Source organism: Callithrix jacchus, chromosome 20 (assembly GCF_049354715.1).
Source record: "Callithrix jacchus isolate 240 chromosome 20, calJac240_pri, whole genome shotgun sequence".
In the NCBI taxonomy this organism is placed as follows: Eukaryota; Metazoa; Chordata; class Mammalia; order Primates; family Cebidae; genus Callithrix; species Callithrix jacchus.
In genome coordinates this window covers 34,748,693-34,767,438 of record NC_133521.1, presented here as the reverse complement: position 1 = coordinate 34,767,438, position 18,746 = coordinate 34,748,693, and the positions used below count along the sequence as shown (strand labels likewise).

Here is an 18,746-nt window from a genome sequence, read left to right as displayed (position 1 = left end):
ATGAACCTTGTGGAACCTTTGTAGTGTTTACATACATGTAGGAATAATCAATATGCTTGAATAGCAAGCTGACATTTTCTGATTTTGGGCCTTCTTCTTATCATTGGCTATTCCAGCCAACCAAAGAAAGGAACCCCATTCACATGTACTTCCATGGAATGGGAGAGAGCCCAGGTCATGGCCAACTCCTAAAACTTCCTTGAGGACTAACATGTAGGAATGCAGAAACAAATTTACTGGCTATCTGAAAGCAGAACAGCCCCTTGTAATGGCTCTGAAGAGTGGCAGTGGTAACATGGCTAAGATCTTCGGCTCCCTCCCTTTTTTGTCCACCCTATTGTTTATTTTCTAGTATTTTCTATTGGAATATAGGGCTATTCGAGGACCATTCTTATGCAAAGATAATAAGAGAAAGAAGGGTTTAGACTCTTAGAGCTATATGGATAAAGGAATTTATCTGTGCTAATTCCTTTATTTTCTCATGCAATAACCATGTCCATAGTGCAGTTACTCTACGCCAGGCCCTGAGCTCTGAACTGTGGGACAGAGATGAATAATGTGAAGTTCCGCCATCAGTGAACCCCAAATCAAATGGAAGAGATGACTATGTAAAGAAATAATTGATATGCAGTACAATCTGCTAGTGAAGTGTTACGTATTTAAAAAAAAGCAGTAAGAGATAAGATGGACAGTGAAGGTATCTGGGCTCTAAGTTAGGGTTGGATGAGGGTGAGGTTAGACGGAGAGTTAGCCTGAGGCTCACAGGTATGTTACATAGACTCTATTTGGGCCAGGCACAATGGCTCACGCCTGTAATCCCAGCACTTTGGGAGGCTGAGACGGGCAAATCACTTGAGGTCAGGAGTTTGAAACCAGCCTGGCCAACATGGTAAAACCCCATCTCTACAAAAAGTAATAATAATAAGCCAGGTGTGGTGGCAGGTGTCTATAGTCCCAGCTACTTGGGAGGCTGAGATGAGAACCAGCCTCCTTGAACGAGGAGGCAAAAGTTGTAGTAGGTCCAGCATGGGCAACAGAGTAATAATAAATCTATTTGTTATGTCCCTGTTAGCACTGTTACAGACTCATCATAGTTGTCACAAAAGGGAAGACATTTGGATTTGGTAGACAAAAATGCCATTTTATATGCCAATGTTGAAGCTAATTTTATTTTTATATAATGTGTTATATATATATATGATTATATATAATGTTTTCTTTACGTCTTAGGATACAAATAATTGTACAAATATGAGTATTCTATTTGATATCCTTAATTGAATAGGATTGTAGGGATTGTTTTAGGACACACATAATTCTAGAATTCATGCTAAATTCTCTGGACTTAATTTCACACATCTGGCCTCTGTGGGAAACTAGAGGAAAAAAATTAGAGCAAAAAATACACGTGGTCTTATTGATGTCTCGTTACTTAAAATGATACTTGGAATCTTTGTAATCCAAGATCAGTTTTAGACATTGTGGGTGTGACGGAAAAGGGGTAACAGTCATCTGTGGTGCATCTTTTTAATGCTAGGTCTGTAAATCATAGAACTTCAATTAATCAAAAGTAGTTATTAAAGAGGTTAATAGTTTCAATTGATAACCATATTACCAAGTCTCAGATAGCTATTAAAAAAAACTGGTCTGGCCTGGCACAGTGCCTCACTCCTGTAATCCCAACACTTTGGGAGGCCAAGGTGGGTGGATCACCTGAGGTCAGGAGTTCGAGACCAGCTTGGCCACTATGGTGAAACCCCATCTCTATTAAAAAATGCAAAAATTAGTCAAATCAACAGGAATTAAAAAAAGAAAAAAATTAGCTGGGCATGGCAGTATGTACACCTGTAGTTCCAGCTACTTGGGAGGCCAAAGCAGGAGAATCACTTAAACCTGGGAGGTGGCGGCTGCAGTGACCCAAGATTGAGCCATTGCACTCCAGCCTGGGTGACAGTGCAAGACTGCATCTGGAAAAAAACAAACAAACAAACAAAAAAAAAAAACGGCAAATTTTAAAGAATATAAGGGTAGGTATCTAACTCATCAGTAAATTTAGGTGTAATCAGAAAAGAAATTTGGGGCCGGGCACGGTGGCTCAAGCCTGTAATCCCAGCACTTTGGGAGGCTGAGGCAGGTGGATCACTAGGTCAACAGATCGAGACCATCCTGGTCAACATGTTGAAACCCTGTCTCTACTAAAAATACAAAAAATTAGCTGGGCATGGTGGCGCATGCCTGTAATCCCAGCTACTCAGGAGGCTGAGGCAGGAGAATTGCCTGAACCCAGGAGGCGGAGGTTGCGGTGAGCTGAGATCGCGCCATTGCACTCCAGCCTGGGTAACAAGAGCGAAACTCCGTCTCAAAAAAAAAAAAAAAAGAAAAGAAATTTGGGGAAGTACAAGTGCTCACTTAAAAATATCCCTGTGAGACCTTCTCTAAATGTACCCCTCTTCCATTAGCCCCATCACTGTATTTTGTGTTGACTTCCATTGCAGCACTTACCAGAAAGTATTGTCTTTATTCGTTCACATACCCATCTCTCTACTGTGTCACAGGCTCCTTAATGCTGCTGCCATAATTTTTCCAATCCTAATGCTTAGGAGAGTCCCTGACACGTAGTTAAAATCCCAACAAATTTGACTCAATGAATTGTGCAGATTTTTAAGTGACATGGATTTGTTCCCATGCAGAGGCAGGAATGTACTTTTCTGTAGAACTGTGGGGTGATTAAATGTGATTCCTAATATCTGGATCACATTCGTATAAGCCTCTGTATCCATCAAAGAACAATGCGTACAAATTATCCTTATTGGTTCTGAAATTGATCTAAGGCTTCCATAGGTGGTTCACCTTTCACAGTTAACTGCTTTGGAAGTTATTATACAAACTTTGGCTTCATTGGAAATATTTGTTTTGCTCTGAAAGCTGGATGCCAGGTGAATGGAGCACATGCACCAAGTCCTGTGCTGGAGGCCAGCAGAGCCGAAAGATCCAGTGTGTGCAAAAGAAGCCCTTCCAAAAGGAGGAAGCAGTGTTGCATTCTCTCTGTCCAGTGAGCACACCCACTCAGGTCCAAGCCTGCAACAGCCATGCCTGCCCTCCGGAATGGAGCCTTGGACCCTGGTCTCAGGTAACAGGAAAAAACTTGGTGTTGCTGGTGTCGTTCCCCATGAAGGTAAAAGTACAGGTGTTTTTGCTCTCCAAGGGGCTTTTGGCTGTTTACATCTTCATGGGAATCAGCATTTTAATTAATGTCCTTTCAGGAATCTTAGGAAATCTGAAGTTTCAGCACCCCTGTCGCGAGCTTCTAATCCTCCTTAGAGGTCCAGAAATTAGAGTATGGGGGCCATTTAGGCCAGACTCGTGAGCTCAGCTAGAAAGGATTCTGGTGTCAGAAGTTTGGTGTAGAGACCTGGCTACTGAATTCTCCAAAGCAAATGGAAAACATATATAAAGAGTGAAGCACAGAAGAGAGATCTAACTCTTACTTCAATGGGAAAGACGTGAAGTTAGAATAATACAGAGAAAAATAGGGCATAAAGTTGGCTATGGTGACAAATTCTCAGTGAAAGCCCTAACATTTTAAAGTTACAAGAGTCATAGAACTACCTGTCATTCACAACTCAGAATTCCGTGTAAAGCAAAGGTTCTTAACTGTGGGTGAGTTTGCCTACCAGGGGACATTTTTGATTGTCACAACCTTGGGGAGATGAGTGTTACTGGCATCTAGTGGGTAAGGTGAATGGCCTACACAGCTCCTTACTACAAAGAACTATCTGATCCAAAATGTCCGTAGTGCTGAAGGGAAGAAGTCCTGCCCTACAGCCTCCTTTGTATTTGATAGCACAACTGCTGCTAAATCATGGCTGTCAAACCAATTTTAGGGAAGAATGAAAAAAGGGCAAGAGTTTTACCACTTGAACTATGAAGCCAGGTAGCAGCCCCTGATGACAGTTCTAGCTCTGTTTTCCTTTACGGTATATTAGATCCCAGAGGATGCTGCTTTCTGATTAATTTCATTAATATACTGTCATATCCCCTACCAGAGGTTAGAGTAAGGCTTTAAAAAAAAAAAAAAAAGTTAGGACATATCTTTTGCACAGGGATCCCCAGGCCATGAACAAGTACCTGTTTGTTGCCTGTAAGGAACTGCGCCGCCCACCAGTGGGCAGGCAAGCATTGCAGCCTGCACTCTGCCTTCTGTCAAATCAGTGGCAGCATTAGATTCTCAGAGGAGCTTGAACCCTCTTGTGAACTGTACAGGTGAGGGATCTGGGATGCGTGTTCCTTATGAGAATCTAATGCCTGATGATCTGAGGTGAACAGTTTTATCCCAGAAGCACCACCTCGCCCTGCCCATCCATGGAAATACAGTGTTCTGTAAAAGCCATCCCTGGTGCCAAAAAAATTGGGGACCGCCGTGTTAGGGGAATAAAAGGTCAGGAGGGAGAAAGAATATTACTAAGCTTGTTTAGGGGTTCTTTCAAATGAGAGAATATATTCATTTATAGCAGAGGGTAAATCTAAATAGAATATGGTCTGAATATTCTATTAGGAATATAATACAATATATTCCTATCTGGAAAAGAGTCTAGTCTCTCTTTTCCAGATAGGAATATAATTTACAAAAAGAATTCAAATAATTGTTTTAGCCAAATATATATGGTAGGTATGGATAAAGGGAAATTGGAATGGGGCTGGTTAAGTGACATCATAAAAAGAGCTTTAGTTCCTGGAGTTTACCCCACATTTCACATATTTAGTACAGTTTCTCTTTTTTTTTTTTTTTTAAAGGTTTCAGTTACTACTTAATGGGAATGCAAATGAAACTTTGATTTTTTTTTTTTTTCTTCTCAAGTGTTCCAAGACCTGCGGACGAGGAGTGAGGAAGCGTGAACTCCTGTGCAAGGGCCCTGCCTCAGAGACCCTCCCCGAGAGCCGGTGTACCAGCCTCCCCAGACCCGAGCTACAGGAGGGCTGTGTGCTCGGACGATGCCCCAAGAACAACCGGCTACAGTGGGTCGCTTCTTCGTGGAGTGAGGTATGGTTTAGAAGTCCCTGCTGGGGGTTTTCTGAGATGCTCACCTTACCTGCTAGCAGCTAGGCTCACAAAAGTCCTTCCTGTTGCACATATTTATACCCAATGCCTGCTCATTGCCATTTCTGCTCTCCTGAGTGCTTCAGCAAACATTGCTAACCCCCACATTGATCAGGCCTATGCCTGTCTGTGGGGGGACAAGACTTCGTAAAGCACACACAGAGAAATATGGATAAGGTATGCTAAACGCCTTGATAAAGTCTGCTTTGGTGGGGAGCTCAAGGTTCACCCAAGCTAGACTTCAGGACGAACCCTTGTCAGAAGAGACTGACTTTCTAGGGAGCATGGCCTCAAAGATGGGCAGGAATCTAAGCAGCAGGGGAGTTGGGGGAAGGCTGTCCCAGACAGAGGGTACAACCTCTACAAAGGAGGATGCACACTGAGTAAAAAGGAGACGTGTGCTGGGGTGGAAAACTTCATCAGGACAGATCAGGAGGGGCTTAGGTGATACATTAGAAATAGATCTTACAAATACTGGGGAGCCAATTTATTTATTTCTGAGACAGGGTCTTGCCCTAGAGTTCAGTGGCACAATGTCAGCTCACCGCAGCCTCCACATCCCTGACTCAGGTGATCCCCTACCTCGGACTAGAGGCATGTACCACTATACCTGGCTAATTTTTGTAGAGATGTGGTTTCACCATGTTGCCCAGGCTATTCTCAAACTTCTGGGCTCAAGTGATCTGCTTCAGGCTCCCAAAGTGGCGTAATTACATGCCTGAGCTACTGCACCCAGCCTAAAAGGGTATTTTTAACCCTCATCATGTTAGCTCCTCTGTGCTAGAGGTTGGGTGAACATAAAGGGCAATTATTTGCTGTACAGTGGTTCTTCCTATTGAGCTCTTAATCTTTGTATCTGGCCCTTACCCTCCTCGTCTCAGATTCCTAACCCCTCAGGCCGACCTGGACCCATAGGTATGTAACTCCCAACCTGGAAATCCTTCTGCCCATCTTGTCTTTCTCTTGGACTCTGTCTCACACCCATGTAGCATCTCAAAGTCCCCTTTTGTTTTATGATGCTTATGATCCCTATGATTTTGAGAAAGGCACTTGAGTTCTCTGACCTTTGGTTTCCTTATGTATAGCATGAGGTACTTGGCTGCTGTGTCTTTAAGATCATTGAGTGAGTGTGGCTGACCTTATGTCAAACTGCATCTGCTCAGAAGATTTGACCATGGGGCTCTGCACTTTTCTACATCCTGTCTTGGCTCCTAGTGTTCAGCATCCTGTGGTTTGGGTGTGAGGAAGAGGGAGATGAAGTGCAGCGAGAAGGGCTTCCAGGGAAAGCTGATCGCGTTCCCAGAGCGAAGATGCCGTAATATCAAGAAACCGACCCTGGACTTGGAAGAGACCTGCCACCGAAGGGCTTGTCCAGCCCATCCAGTGTACAACGCAGTAGCTGGATGGTATTCATCACCATGGCAGCAGGTGGGTCCAGGCAGATTTAGGCGGTTTCTATGCAAATGAGATGTGAGAAAATGAGGCATGCAGTTAGTCAGTTTATGATCATACAAGTAAGACAGCTAAGGGCTGAGGTTTTGAAGGTAGAACAGGTTTCGTTCTTTGGCCAACTCTGCTCCTGTGGCCCTGGGCAGTCTGTAAACCTCAGTTTTCATTTCTAGAAAATTAATATCTGGCAGAGTTGATTTGTTGCCATTGTATGTAAAACATTAGGCCCCAGGCCAGTTATATCCTGATGATGTTGGTCATTGCTGCTATTGAAACTGCCTCTCGAGTGTTTGTTTTAGAAATGCTGCTCACAGCCTTTACTCATTTGGTTCCTACATCATGTTTCTGAATAATGTAAGAGCTAATATTTGTCAAGCCAGTACTATGCATGGTGCTAGGTACTTTACACGTGTTTCCTATTCCTGGGTAGTACGGTCCCTGAAGCTCAGAGTGTCAGGCAATTCAGCCAAGGATGCTCAGCTTTTAAACTTACCAGATGCTAGAGGCCTCCCCATTTTCACAAGACATGGGTGAAACTTTGGCTAGGACTGGTGTGTGATGCTGAGTCTGAGAGAGCATTATGTCCTCAGAAACCCAAAGTTGTGTTGTGGTCCTTCCAGCCAACAGATGTTGTCACACAGCTCTTCACACACGAGGACTTGACTGCTGCCCACCTCACCATTAATCACAGGGGCCGGGTAGAGGCCTACATACTGTGTACGTATCTATTCAGGAGGATCTGGAAAAGCAAAACAAACATGGATGAGAGGAAAGGAAATTAGCATGATTGTCTCTGGGCAGGCATTGTGGTAGCTGTTACACATACTGCTATGGATTGTTTTTTTAATTGACTCTAAGAAGATAATTTAGATTAACAGGTCAGCAAACAGCTGCCAGCAGACCAAATCTGCTCCCCAAGTATCTGCCTGTGTTTTATAAATAAAGTTTAACTGGAAGGTAGCCATGATCATCCACTTATATATTGACTGAGCTACTTTAGTGCTACAGAGGCAGTGAGGAGTATTTGTGACAGAGGCCACATGCCCGTACAGCCTGAAATATTTACTATCTTGCCCTTTACAGAAAAAATTTACAAACTCACTCATGGTTTACATAATTTGATAACAAGAGTTGCCCTCAAGGAGCTCATGTTTTAATTGAGGAGAAAGAAACTACAGTCAATTACAATGCATATGTACATTTTAAAAAAATGCAGTGAATTGTTAAGAAAAGTCCATTTAAAGGGCTACATTTTTTCCTGGTTATTCTTTTGTTATGAAATATGTTTATATTAATTTTTCATATGTCTTTCTGGGAAAAAGGCAATTACTTGTTTACTTGTTTCATTGCACACTGACTCACACCTGTAATCCCAGCACTTCGGGAGGCCGAGGCAGGCAGATCACGAGGTCAAGAGATCTAGACCATCCTGGCCAACATGGTGAAACCACATCTCTACTAGAAATAAAAAACATTAGCTGGGTATGCATGCCTATAGTCTCAACTACTCAGGAGGCTGACAGGAGAGTTGCTTGAACCTGGGATGTGGAGGTTGCAGTGAGCCAAGATTGTGCCACTGCATTCCAACCTGGCAACACAGCCAGACTCCATCTCAAAATAAAAAGCACCAACTCTATCATGCCAACTCAGAGTTGAGCTGGGCACCGAGCTAATTCCAGAGCTGTGTCTGACCATTTCTTTCTCTCCTAGTTTTGAACTATCTCCTTCACTACTGCAGCTGCTCAGATTGTCTGGAATTCTTTAAATGCTGTGATTAACTCCCAAGATGTGTCTGTATTTGTTTCTACATTCTTAGAGAAGCTTGTGTATTTCTGGAGCTTCTCTTCTTTATGATTCACTTAAATGGGAGACACACACTCTTGGGCTAGATAGAGAGTGTTTGCCTAAAACCCTTCTAATCAGATCAAACGGCTCTCACTTGTTAGGATAGATGCTATGGACTCTAAGCCCCTGTGCCTGGCTCCAGCCAATCTGTTTCATCAGCAGGCATCTTGGTAATGTCACAAAGCATGGGAATTCCTTCTGTTTGATGTCACTGACCTCAGCGGAGTGTTTCTGACTTCTTCCTCTTCTCTTTCCTGCAGTGCACAGTCACCTGTGGGGGAGGGGTCCAGACCCGATCTGTCCAGTGTGTTCAGCAAGGCCGGCCTTCCTCGAGTTGTCTGCTCCATCAGAAACCTCCGATGCTACGAGCCTGTAATACAAACTTCTGTCCTGCTCCTGCAAAGACAGGTAAAAGGTGCCATGCTCCAGTCAACATTACTAGTCTCTAGATAATTTTCTCAAAACCTTCTTTGTTGGTTGTGCAGCCTGTGGCATCGTACAACTCTAGGGTGAGCCATTTGCCCACAGCCTGTGACAGTGCTCCCTGGAGTTGTATAAGGCACCACTCTGGGGACGTTCCTGTCCAAATGTTCTTTTTGAGACAGAGTCTTGCTGTGTCGCCCAGGCAGGAGTAGACAGCTCACTGTAACCTCCCCCTGCCTGGTTCAAGTGATTCTCCTGCCTCCCGGGTAGCTGGGATTACACCTGGCTAATTTCTGTATTTTTAGTTGAGACAGGGTTTCACCATGTTGACCAGGCTGGTCTCAAACTCCTGACCTCAAGTGATCCACCCACCTTTGCCTCCCAAAGTGCTGGGATTACAGGCACAAACCACATGCCCAGCCTGTCCTAATGATCTTGTTTGTTTGAGTCAGAAGGGAATATTTAACACTCTTTAGTTATTAATAAAAGTGAACAGGAATACCCCTCAAGGAGCTCATATGTTAATGGAGGAGAGAATTCAAGTCAAGTGCAGTGACTACTGATAGGAAACTGAAAAGTCTGACTAAATTATACCACTCTTCACCGGTCTAACTTATTTTAAAGTAGTCTGACCAATGCCAGGGAATATTTTTCAGCCTCATCTGCTTTCCTCGTGCTAAAGAATCGTTTTCTAGCATGTAAGTGCTGGGTTTTCTTTTTTATCCAGTCACAGCTTTTCTAACTTGTGGCAAACCACATTCAAGACTCTTACTTACTGGATTTTCTATCTTGTCACTTATCTATTTCTTTTTTTTTGGTAGGGTCTCACTGTGTCACCCAGACTGGAGTGCAGTGGCACAATCACGGCTCACTGCAAAAAATGCTGGGGTTCCAGGCATGAGCCACCACACCCAGCCATGCTTATCTACTTCTTATTATAGTTTTAGCTCTATACTCAGGCATCGATTTTCCATGCTCTGCTCTCTTTTCTCATGTTATCTGAAACCTGAACAAGACCAAAAAAATTAGCTCTTGTAGCAGTTACTGAGAACCAGTTCATCCTAGTCCATGCTGGGGTACTACATAGAGAGGAAATGAGCAACAGGTCATGTTTTCCCAGACTCTGTCCTCCTCTCTTCACTGTTGGGGATTTCTCATTTCTACCCTTTAGTTAGATTGCCAAAGATTCAGCCTCGAAGGCCATAGGCATCCCCAAGGACAATGGCCAATTAGGAAGTTGCCCACCAGTATCTCCTGGGCAGGATGGGGATATGAGGAGAGTCAACATACATGTATGGCCTCAGACGACAGGGAGGCCATTTGTCTTCCCTGCACCTAATAGCACACTGGGCATACAGTAGGTGCTCAGTAAGTCTTACATGAGTAAATGAGTATATGGCTAAATGAAATATTTTGTGCTGTGAGGTCCTGTACGTCATTCAAAGGAAAATCACTAAGAACCTGATGTAAACCTCTAGCACTTTTCTACTGAGAAAAGAATAAAGCTGGGTCCTGTTCTTAAAAGAAAGCTACAACAGAAAATGTAAGTGGAGTATTCACAATGTTACAATGATGGTCAGTTCTTGAGTTTCTGGAATGAGGGGAGTCATAGGGTGCATATGAGAAAAGGCTTACTAAAAGAGGAGCTTGGCTAGGTGCAGTGGCTCATGACTCTAATCGCCACACTTTGGGAGGCTGAGGATCACCTAAGGTCAGGAGTTTGAGACCAGAGTGGCCAACATGGTAAGACCCTATTTCTAGTAAAAATACAAAAACTAGCCAGGTGTGGTGGTGGGCATCTGTATTCTCAGCTACAGGGGAGGCTGAGGCAGGAGAATCATTTGAACCTGGGAGGTGGAGTTTGCAGTGAGCCGAGACTGCCGTACTCCAGCCTGGGCGACAGAATAAGACCCTGTCAAGAAAGAAAAGAGTAGCTTCCCTCTGCACCTCTTGGCTGAGTCCAATCCCTTTTAGAAGAATAAAGGATACAACAAGCCCAAGTATGTGTTCTGGACCAAAAATGTGGGCTACAGTTTACTGAGTGGAGGATTTACTCCCATTCCCATTCCAAGTGTAGGGATGATGGCGTGCCTAAATTACTGCCCGCTTGGCAGAGTGCCCACTATGTAAGTCATTTGAGTGTATTTTCTGACTTTGAGTTTTCAGAAAACATTAGTGAGCAGTAAGGATGCCCATGGTGACACAGTCAAGAAGATTCCATTCCTTGACTCTTCTCTGAGACCCCTATTAGGGGCCAAGCCCTGAGGTAGGCACTGTGAGGGTTTCCTCCCCTCATGGAGCTTATACATGGGTAGAAGTTTCTACCCATTATAGTCACTTAAACTGGACCCTAGAGAAGACTATTCTGCCCATGGTGGCATCATCCTGCCTTCCAGTGTCACTAAACGGCTTTGTTGTCCTCCAGACTCCTGCCCATACTGACTGCCAGTCTAGAGCCGTTCATTATATCCCATCATGAGGGTGTGAGGCCTTATCTGGGTGTCTTGGTTGGATCTCCACCTGGGGAAACCATCCTTATGACTGCACTGTATAGATTATAGGTAAAATTCTCTTCAGAGAAAGAGAGAAGGCCCTAAAGCAGTAATACCACCCAGCCTCCCCCGTAGCTGAGAATACAGATGCCCACCACCACGCCTGGCTAGTTTTTGTATTTTTATTAGAAATAGGGTCTTACCATGTTGGCCACCCTGGTCTCAAACTCCTGACCTTAGGTGATCCTCAGCCTCCCAACGTGTGGGAGTGGTATTGTGTCACACTGCATGGAAACTGGTTGTTTTCATGTCTGGAAGCTGCCTGGGCTGCAGACTAGTCATACTAAGTTGAGGATGACCAGGCACTCAGTACTAATTCAATACTAATAAGCTACTCCTCACAGAATCCCACATCTTCAGATGGGATCAGGCAGCATTGCGTGGTGGAAGGAGCAAGGGACTGTAAAATCATAAAAATAGAGTTGAATCCACACTAACTTGACACGTAATCGCTATGGAGCTTTGGGCAAGTTTAGAACTTTCTGAGCATTCAAAAAACCGGGAAGTAATGCTTACTTTGAAAGATTGTCGTGAGTATGGAAGAGGTAATTCAGTTTTTGCCGCATTTCTTTAGTGCTTACTATGAACCAGACACTGTTCGGGTGTCTGATGACAAAAGCAGTAACCAGCTAAACAGGCACACATCCCACCTTCTGACAAGCTTGCTTCTGAATGGACACAGACAACCGGTAAACACAGTGTGAGAGAGTACAGTAGCAGGGGTGAGAAGACAGGAAAACAAGTTTAGGTTGTAATGATACTTGATGACTGAGCACTTGAACAGAGACTTCAAAAAAGATGAGGCACATATGGATCTAGAAGGATTGTTCCTGGCAGAGAGACAGCAAAGAGGCAGGAGTTTACAAATCTAACACAGGAACACCACAACGCTTGCAATGCTTGGAGTACAAGAAACAAGGTGCAGTGTGGTTAAGCAATACATGAACAGTGGTACTGGAGGCCTGGTCGGTCAGCATGAGGACTTCAGGTTTAACTCTGAGTACAGTGGAAGCCTTTGAGCAGAGGAGCAATGGGATCTAGCTTTAGGAAGATCACTGGCAGTTAAGTTGAAAAAGTGCAGGTTGCCTAGAGTAGAACAAGGACTTGTCAACTCTTTGTCAGTAAGCAGATGGAGGAGGTTCCCCTAGAGCAGTGGCAGTACTGAAGACCTGGAGGCTGGGTATGTTTCAAAGATTGAGCCAAGAGTATCTGCTGATTGCATGGAGAATGTGAAGCAAAGAAAGGATTCCAAGGTTATCTTCAATAGAGTAAATCAAATTCCTGACTCACAGTAGACGCTTCAACAACCAGCTGTTAGTAATTATTATAATCAAAAAAGCACTTACACTGATAGCACAGTAATAACACGTCACTTCTACTTCCTGGCTTACATGAAGGGGATGTCTAAACAGAAATTTTAGGCAGAACGATCAAGGCTTGAAGAACCAACTCTAGGCATTTCTGAATTATGCATAGTAGAGACTCTAAGTAACTTTTAAGTCAAAACTGTGCCTTAAGAATGCAGCAAAATGAGCCAGGGGTGGTGGCTCACATCTGTAATCCCAGCTCCTCAGGAGGCTCAGGCAGGAGAATTGCTTGAACGCATGAGGTGGAGGTTGCAGTGCGCTGAGATGACGCCATTGCACTCCAGCCTGGGCAACAAGAGTGAAACTCCATCTCAGACCAAACAGTAAAATGACTGGGCCCTTGCTCCTAAAACATGCACTTATGTTTACATACACATTCACATGCATTTTCTATCTCCTGAGGCTCATCTAAGTATGAATTCCTGATGTATAGTGAAATAATCATATCTGTCATGTTCATTGAGCAACCAAAGAAATTAGGAAGGACTGGTGTTGACTTAAATTTATTTACTTGCAAACTGGCTGAGATTGACTTAAACCTACATAGAATGTTAGTGACCCAGCTTCTTAAGTTAATCTCAGCCACTTTGCATGCAAATTCAGGTGGCTTGACTCCCAATATATCAGGCTCTTTGCTCCTGAAATTAAAGTTCAGGGACCAGCAGCACCAACCTGCCCTAATGCCCATCCACCCTACAGCCCTTCTGAATCAGAACTAGTGGTTTAACAAAATCCCTAGGAGATTGCTGATGCACTGTATTTCCCTCCACACACAATTCAGTGGTGGCTTCCAGGCTGTATACAGAGGATCAGACATTGATCTTGGATTAGATATTACATTTTTTTTTTTTTTTTTTTGAGATGGAGTCTTGCTCTGTCGCCCAAGTTGGAGTGCAGTGGCGCTATCAGGGCTCACTGCTACCTCCACCTCCTGGGTTCAAGCCATTCTCCTGCCTCAGCTTCTTGCATAGCTAGGACTATATAGGCACATGCCGCCATGCCTCACTACTTTTTTGTATTTTAGCATAGATGGGGTTTCACTGTGTTGCCCAAGCTGGTCCTGAGCTCAGGCAATCCACCCATCTTGGCCTCCCAAAGTGCTGGCATTACAGGCGTGAGCCACCACACCTGGCCTAGATATGACTTTTTTAAAAAGAAAAATCATTTAATTTTGCTAATAGTCACAGTCCTTTCTTGGCATCTAAATCCTGCCCCTATCTCACTCCCCTACCCAAGTCCCAATGTGTAAATATGTAATAGGAAGAACCACAAAGGGGCACAAGGGAGGTGGGTCCAAGGTCTTTGTTCTGTAGTCCCTCGTCTTAAGAAAAAGGATGAGAGGGCCTGGTGCAGTGACTCATGCCCATCATCCCAGCACTTTGAGGTGAGCAGATCATCTGAGGTCAGGAGTTTGAGACCAGCCTGGCCAACATGGTGAAACCCCATCTCTACTAAAAATAGAAAAATGAGCCAGGTGTGGGGGCACATGCCTGTAGTCCCAGTTACTCAAGAAGCTGAGACAGGAGATTTCCTTGAACCCTGGAGGCAGAGGTTGCAATGAGCTGAGATTGTGCCACTACACTCCAGCCTGGGCAACAGAACGAGACTCTGTCTCTAAAAAAAAAGAAAAGAAAAAGGATGAACACACTAGGCAACATGCTAATTGTATTTTCTTATTTTAGAGGATCCATCCTGTGTAGATTTCTTCAGCTGGTGTCACCTAGTCCCTCAGCATGGTGTCTGCAACAACAAGTTTTACGGAAAACAATGCTGTAAGTCATGCACAAGGAAGAGCTGATCCATCGTGGGGTCCTCCCCAGTGCCTTAGGGCCAGGGGTTCACCTTTCAGCACCTGGGAGAGACCAGCTGCCTTTCAAACCAGGAGCTGAGCACTGAGAACCATTTGTGAGCTGCGGCTGTGAAGGAGCCAGCTCTGAGGAACAGACAGGTTGCCACCAGGCTATTTCAACTGCCCGAAGCACATGGTACTCTGAAGCACTTGAAAATGGGAAGCGACGACAAATCTGACTTAAAAAAAAAACATTTGAATTGCACTGTTATATGCAAGAAGTGGTGAATCACACTGAGATACGTCGATTTTGGGAGACTCCCTTTTGAACTTCAAAGTGTTCAATGGCAAAGAGATCTGTTTTGAAAAGGTCCTTTATGACTTCAGGTCAAAGACTGAGACTCAGAACAATCAAATCTGGATGGAATACCTTGCCTAACTGCTGCGTGGAGTTCACAGTTTGACTAACCCTGTGAACACCCAAGCCAGGAGTTCTATGAGAAGCCAATGGTGCTCACAGTTGTGCTTGCTGCTGGACTGGCAAGCTTCATGTTTATTTGGTGTGCGTGTGTGTGTGTTTATTATTTTGTTTAAACTATATTCTGTTTATAGAGAGTCTCTAAGACTAAAATTAACAACTTGAAAAGTATTCCAAGGAAAATTATGAAAATAGGGCAACATGGACTATTTAAGATCTCCATGTAATTGAAATTCATGCAACAAAACAACTCATAGAAAAGATACATATGGATGCCCTTCACATGTTATCAACCTTGTAACTTTTGGTGCTTGCTGCTGAATCAGTCCGTGAAAAGCTGCAGCCCGCTCTTTGGGAATGAGACTTGCCAAGATATGCATTTCTGGTATTTACACAAACTCTAGGAGCAGCAAAGTGGCAAAATAGCAGTGTTGTGAGGGAGAGGGAATCATCACTTATAATGCTCTGTACATATTATCAGAGCTGCCTGGAAAATTAAAGGCCACTTGTGGCTTTTTCCTACCAACTGATATGTTTAAATTTACCCTAGGATTTAGTTAACAGCAAAAAGAAAAGAGAAAAAGAAGGAAACAGTGGTAATAAAAAATCCATCTGTCTTCTTGCTGTGTTAATATTAATAAATCATAATATGCCAAGACCCTTTACTAAGAGCATTTTTAGTCATCAGAAGCCAGCTGTTAGTATTAATGAGTCTAAAACTGTTCTCAATTCAAAAAACACACTATTTTGCCAAAACCGAAGTAATTATAAGACCGTGTCCTCCTGTAATTTTTTGAGAAGTGGTTCTAAAGGGCATATTTACTTCATTCTACTTTTTTCCTCAACTTCTTTGATGAATGTAACCCAGTTTTACTTCTTTAAAAAGTCTCAATTCAAGCTGGATTACCCAGCTCAGCATAATCAACCAGACAGTGGTTTCTTAAATTTAGCAGCATACTTTGTTCCCATTCTAATTAAAATCATGAGTTCTTGAATCCCAGAGGAATCATGCTTAGGAACTCTCAGTCTGCCTGCCGTGGCCTAAAGGAATGGCCATTTTGTCAACAGGAAAACTGACAACAGTTCTCTACTACAACCCCCTGGCATTCCGAAAAACAGCAAGTTGTTTCTTTATATAATGATCATTTTATTTTATGTAAAAATTAATTTATTAATAGCCTATTACGTGTTCTCACTTGCTTCTCTAAGTAATATTAATTTTGAGAAAAAATGTGGAATAAAACCATGGATTATAGAGAAAAGTCAAAATATATGTGTAATATTTAATTATTTTTTACGTTTTATAATAAAGTATTCTGTTTATCTTTGAAACTTGTTAAGTTCTTGAATATGTTAGTGACAAGTCAGTCATTTCCAAGGTAATTTAACTGTATACATGTTAATCAGTACTCTTAGAGAACTGGGTGGACTGGTTCACCTCTGTAATCTCAGCACTTTGGAAGGCCAAGGTGGGCAGATCGCCTGAGTTCAGGAGTTCGAGACCAGCCTGGCCAACATGGTAAAACCCCATCTCCACTGAAAATACAAAAAATTAGCCAGTAGTGGTGGCGCATGGCTGTAGTCCCAGCTACTTGGGAGGCTGAGGCAGGAGAATCGCTTGAGCCTGGGAGGTTGAGGCTGCAGTGAGCCAAGACTGTGCCACAGCACTCCCCCGCTGGGTGACAGAGTGAGACTCTGCCTCAACAACAAATCTTAGAGAGTAACTTCACTGGGAAGAGGAAAGATAAGCTATTCACTAATTTATGATTTTTCTTGTTTGCCTATGAAGAAATCAAAGTATCAAACACTAGGATGAAACAGATGACACATTTATCCTCTTTAGGACACACTATTTTGTTTTTCTGTAATTGTCATGGAAACATTTATTTGTGGAAATCATCTAAGATAAAGCTACCATAAATGTATTTTTCTATTTCAAAGTCCTTCTAGTAAAATATTTTTGTAAAAATTAGAGGGAAGGGAGGGAAGGAAGGGTAGGAGAAGAAAGGAAAAGGAAAAAATAAAAAGTAATTGTTCTTGGCTTTTTGAAATTTTGAATCATTAAACCGCTGGAGAATAAGAACTGAGTGAAGTCCAACTGATCTGAAAATACAGTATTTTCCCCTGTATCTGTGATTACATATGTGCATGTATCAATATGTTAATATGCATATCTTTAAAATACACTTTAAAGAAAATTTTTATATAACTTACTGCAATTTAGCAAACAAAAAAATGATTCAGAATGGAAAATGGAATAGATGCAGATAAAATAAGTGACAGAAAAAAATATTTTTTTTTTTTTGAGATGGAATTTTGCCCTTGTCACCCAGGCTGGAGTGCAATGATATGATCTTGTCTCACTGCAACCTCTGCCTCCCAAGATCAAGCGATTTTCCTGCCTCAGCCTCTCGAGTAACTGGGATCACAGGCACCTGCCACCATCCCAGCTAATTTTTTTGTGTTTTTAGTAGAGATGGGTTTTACCATGTTGGCCAGGCTGATCTCAAACTCCTGACCTCAAGTGATTCACCCGCCCCGGCTCCTAAAGTACTGGGATTACAGGCATGAGTCACCATGCCTGGCAAAAAAAAAAAAAAAAAGATGTCTTTATACTTTTTGGTAATAAGCAAACACATATTAGTGTTTAATGGATATCAGGTACTATGCTAAACTATTTATATAGGTTATCTCACTTAATCCTTACAACAGCCCGGGTAGGAAGATACTATTCTTTGTTGGCAAGTGACAACTGGGATTCAGAAAGATTACATATTTAGCCCTAGTATACACTTATTGAGTGACGGGGTCAGGACTCAAACCCAAATCCACTGGGGTTCTCTTGTCCATGTGCTGCGTTACCCTGTGAGAGAGAAAGAAAGAGAAGCACATGCAGGCCTTAGAACTCTTTTGGCTCCTGGAATGTGTGTGAATGGAGTTTGACGGTAAGTGATTTAACAGTGATGAATTATGGGCAGAGCTTGGAATTTCAGATGGGGACCTGGGGTTGGGAAGTAAAACATTCTCAGCTAGTCTTTTCAACAAAGTATACCTAAAGACTTTGTTATTTCTAAGCGTGTATTCCCTAACTGCTTTGCTCTGGGATGGCAGTATCTCCCGGACAATAGCACCAGAGTATCAGGAGCCTGCAACTCCTAATCTAGTAAGATGGAGGGAGAACATGAGCAAGAATTCTCCTGGCACTGGGTTCATAGGCTAACAGTAGAGAAAGACGCTATCACACCAGCATGCGTTAGGTAAGACATGGTTTTTGAAATTTATAGCATAGAACCCATTATTGCTAAACATGTTGTGGAAAAGGTCATTTAATTACATGCTATATGGTTTTAATCTTAGAAAATGTAAAAATACGCATAAGGATTCACTGCTTTGCTTTACCTTGTCTTTCCCCTAAGATCTTAATTCCTTGAATACATCTGTGGTCGCCACTGGTGCTAAGGGTTGACACCTGAGATGATTTTCATCCGTCTCCCCCGGATCCGGGTAACCAACACTTTCCTCCTCCTGGGGGCACTACAGGCTCCTGAGAGGTGACTCTCAAACCACTGTCACTCAGTTACTATCACTGTGAGTATTCCCCATAAGCACATATCACCTCTACTAATTTTTAAAGCCTATTTAAGTAAAAATATGATTTGCTGTAAAGAAAATATTTAGGCCGGGCATGGTGGCCGAACCTGTAGACCCAGCTGCTCGGGAGGCTGAGGCAGGAAAACTGCTTGAA

At 43.0% G+C, this 18,746-nt stretch overlaps 1 protein-coding gene across 4 annotated transcripts in view; it reads left to right on the top strand.

Annotated features, from left to right (window-relative positions):
• The window catches only part of ADAMTS18 (ADAM metallopeptidase with thrombospondin type 1 motif 18), a 173,104-nt gene that overhangs the window by 138,466 nt on the left and 15,892 nt on the right, over positions 1 to 18,746 (top strand). Inside the window, exons 18-23 of one of the 4 annotated variants that reach the window (XR_013530522.1) lie at positions 2,926 to 3,130; positions 4,859 to 5,041; positions 6,314 to 6,526; positions 8,653 to 8,800; positions 14,417 to 14,506; positions 18,418 to 18,589. Coding sequence is in view for 2 of the 4 variants with exons in the window: in XM_078358380.1 (XP_078214506.1) it covers positions 2,926 to 3,130; positions 4,859 to 5,041; positions 6,314 to 6,526; positions 8,653 to 8,800; positions 14,417 to 14,506; positions 18,418 to 18,467 (889 nt within the window). In the remaining 2 variants the exon portion in view is untranslated. Of the gene's footprint in view, positions 1 to 2,925; positions 3,131 to 4,858; positions 5,042 to 6,313; positions 6,527 to 8,652; positions 8,801 to 14,416; positions 16,329 to 18,417; positions 18,604 to 18,746 lie in introns of those variants that run through there. The other 3 variants (XM_078358380.1, XR_013530523.1, XM_035282470.3) reach the window with 3 other exon arrangements.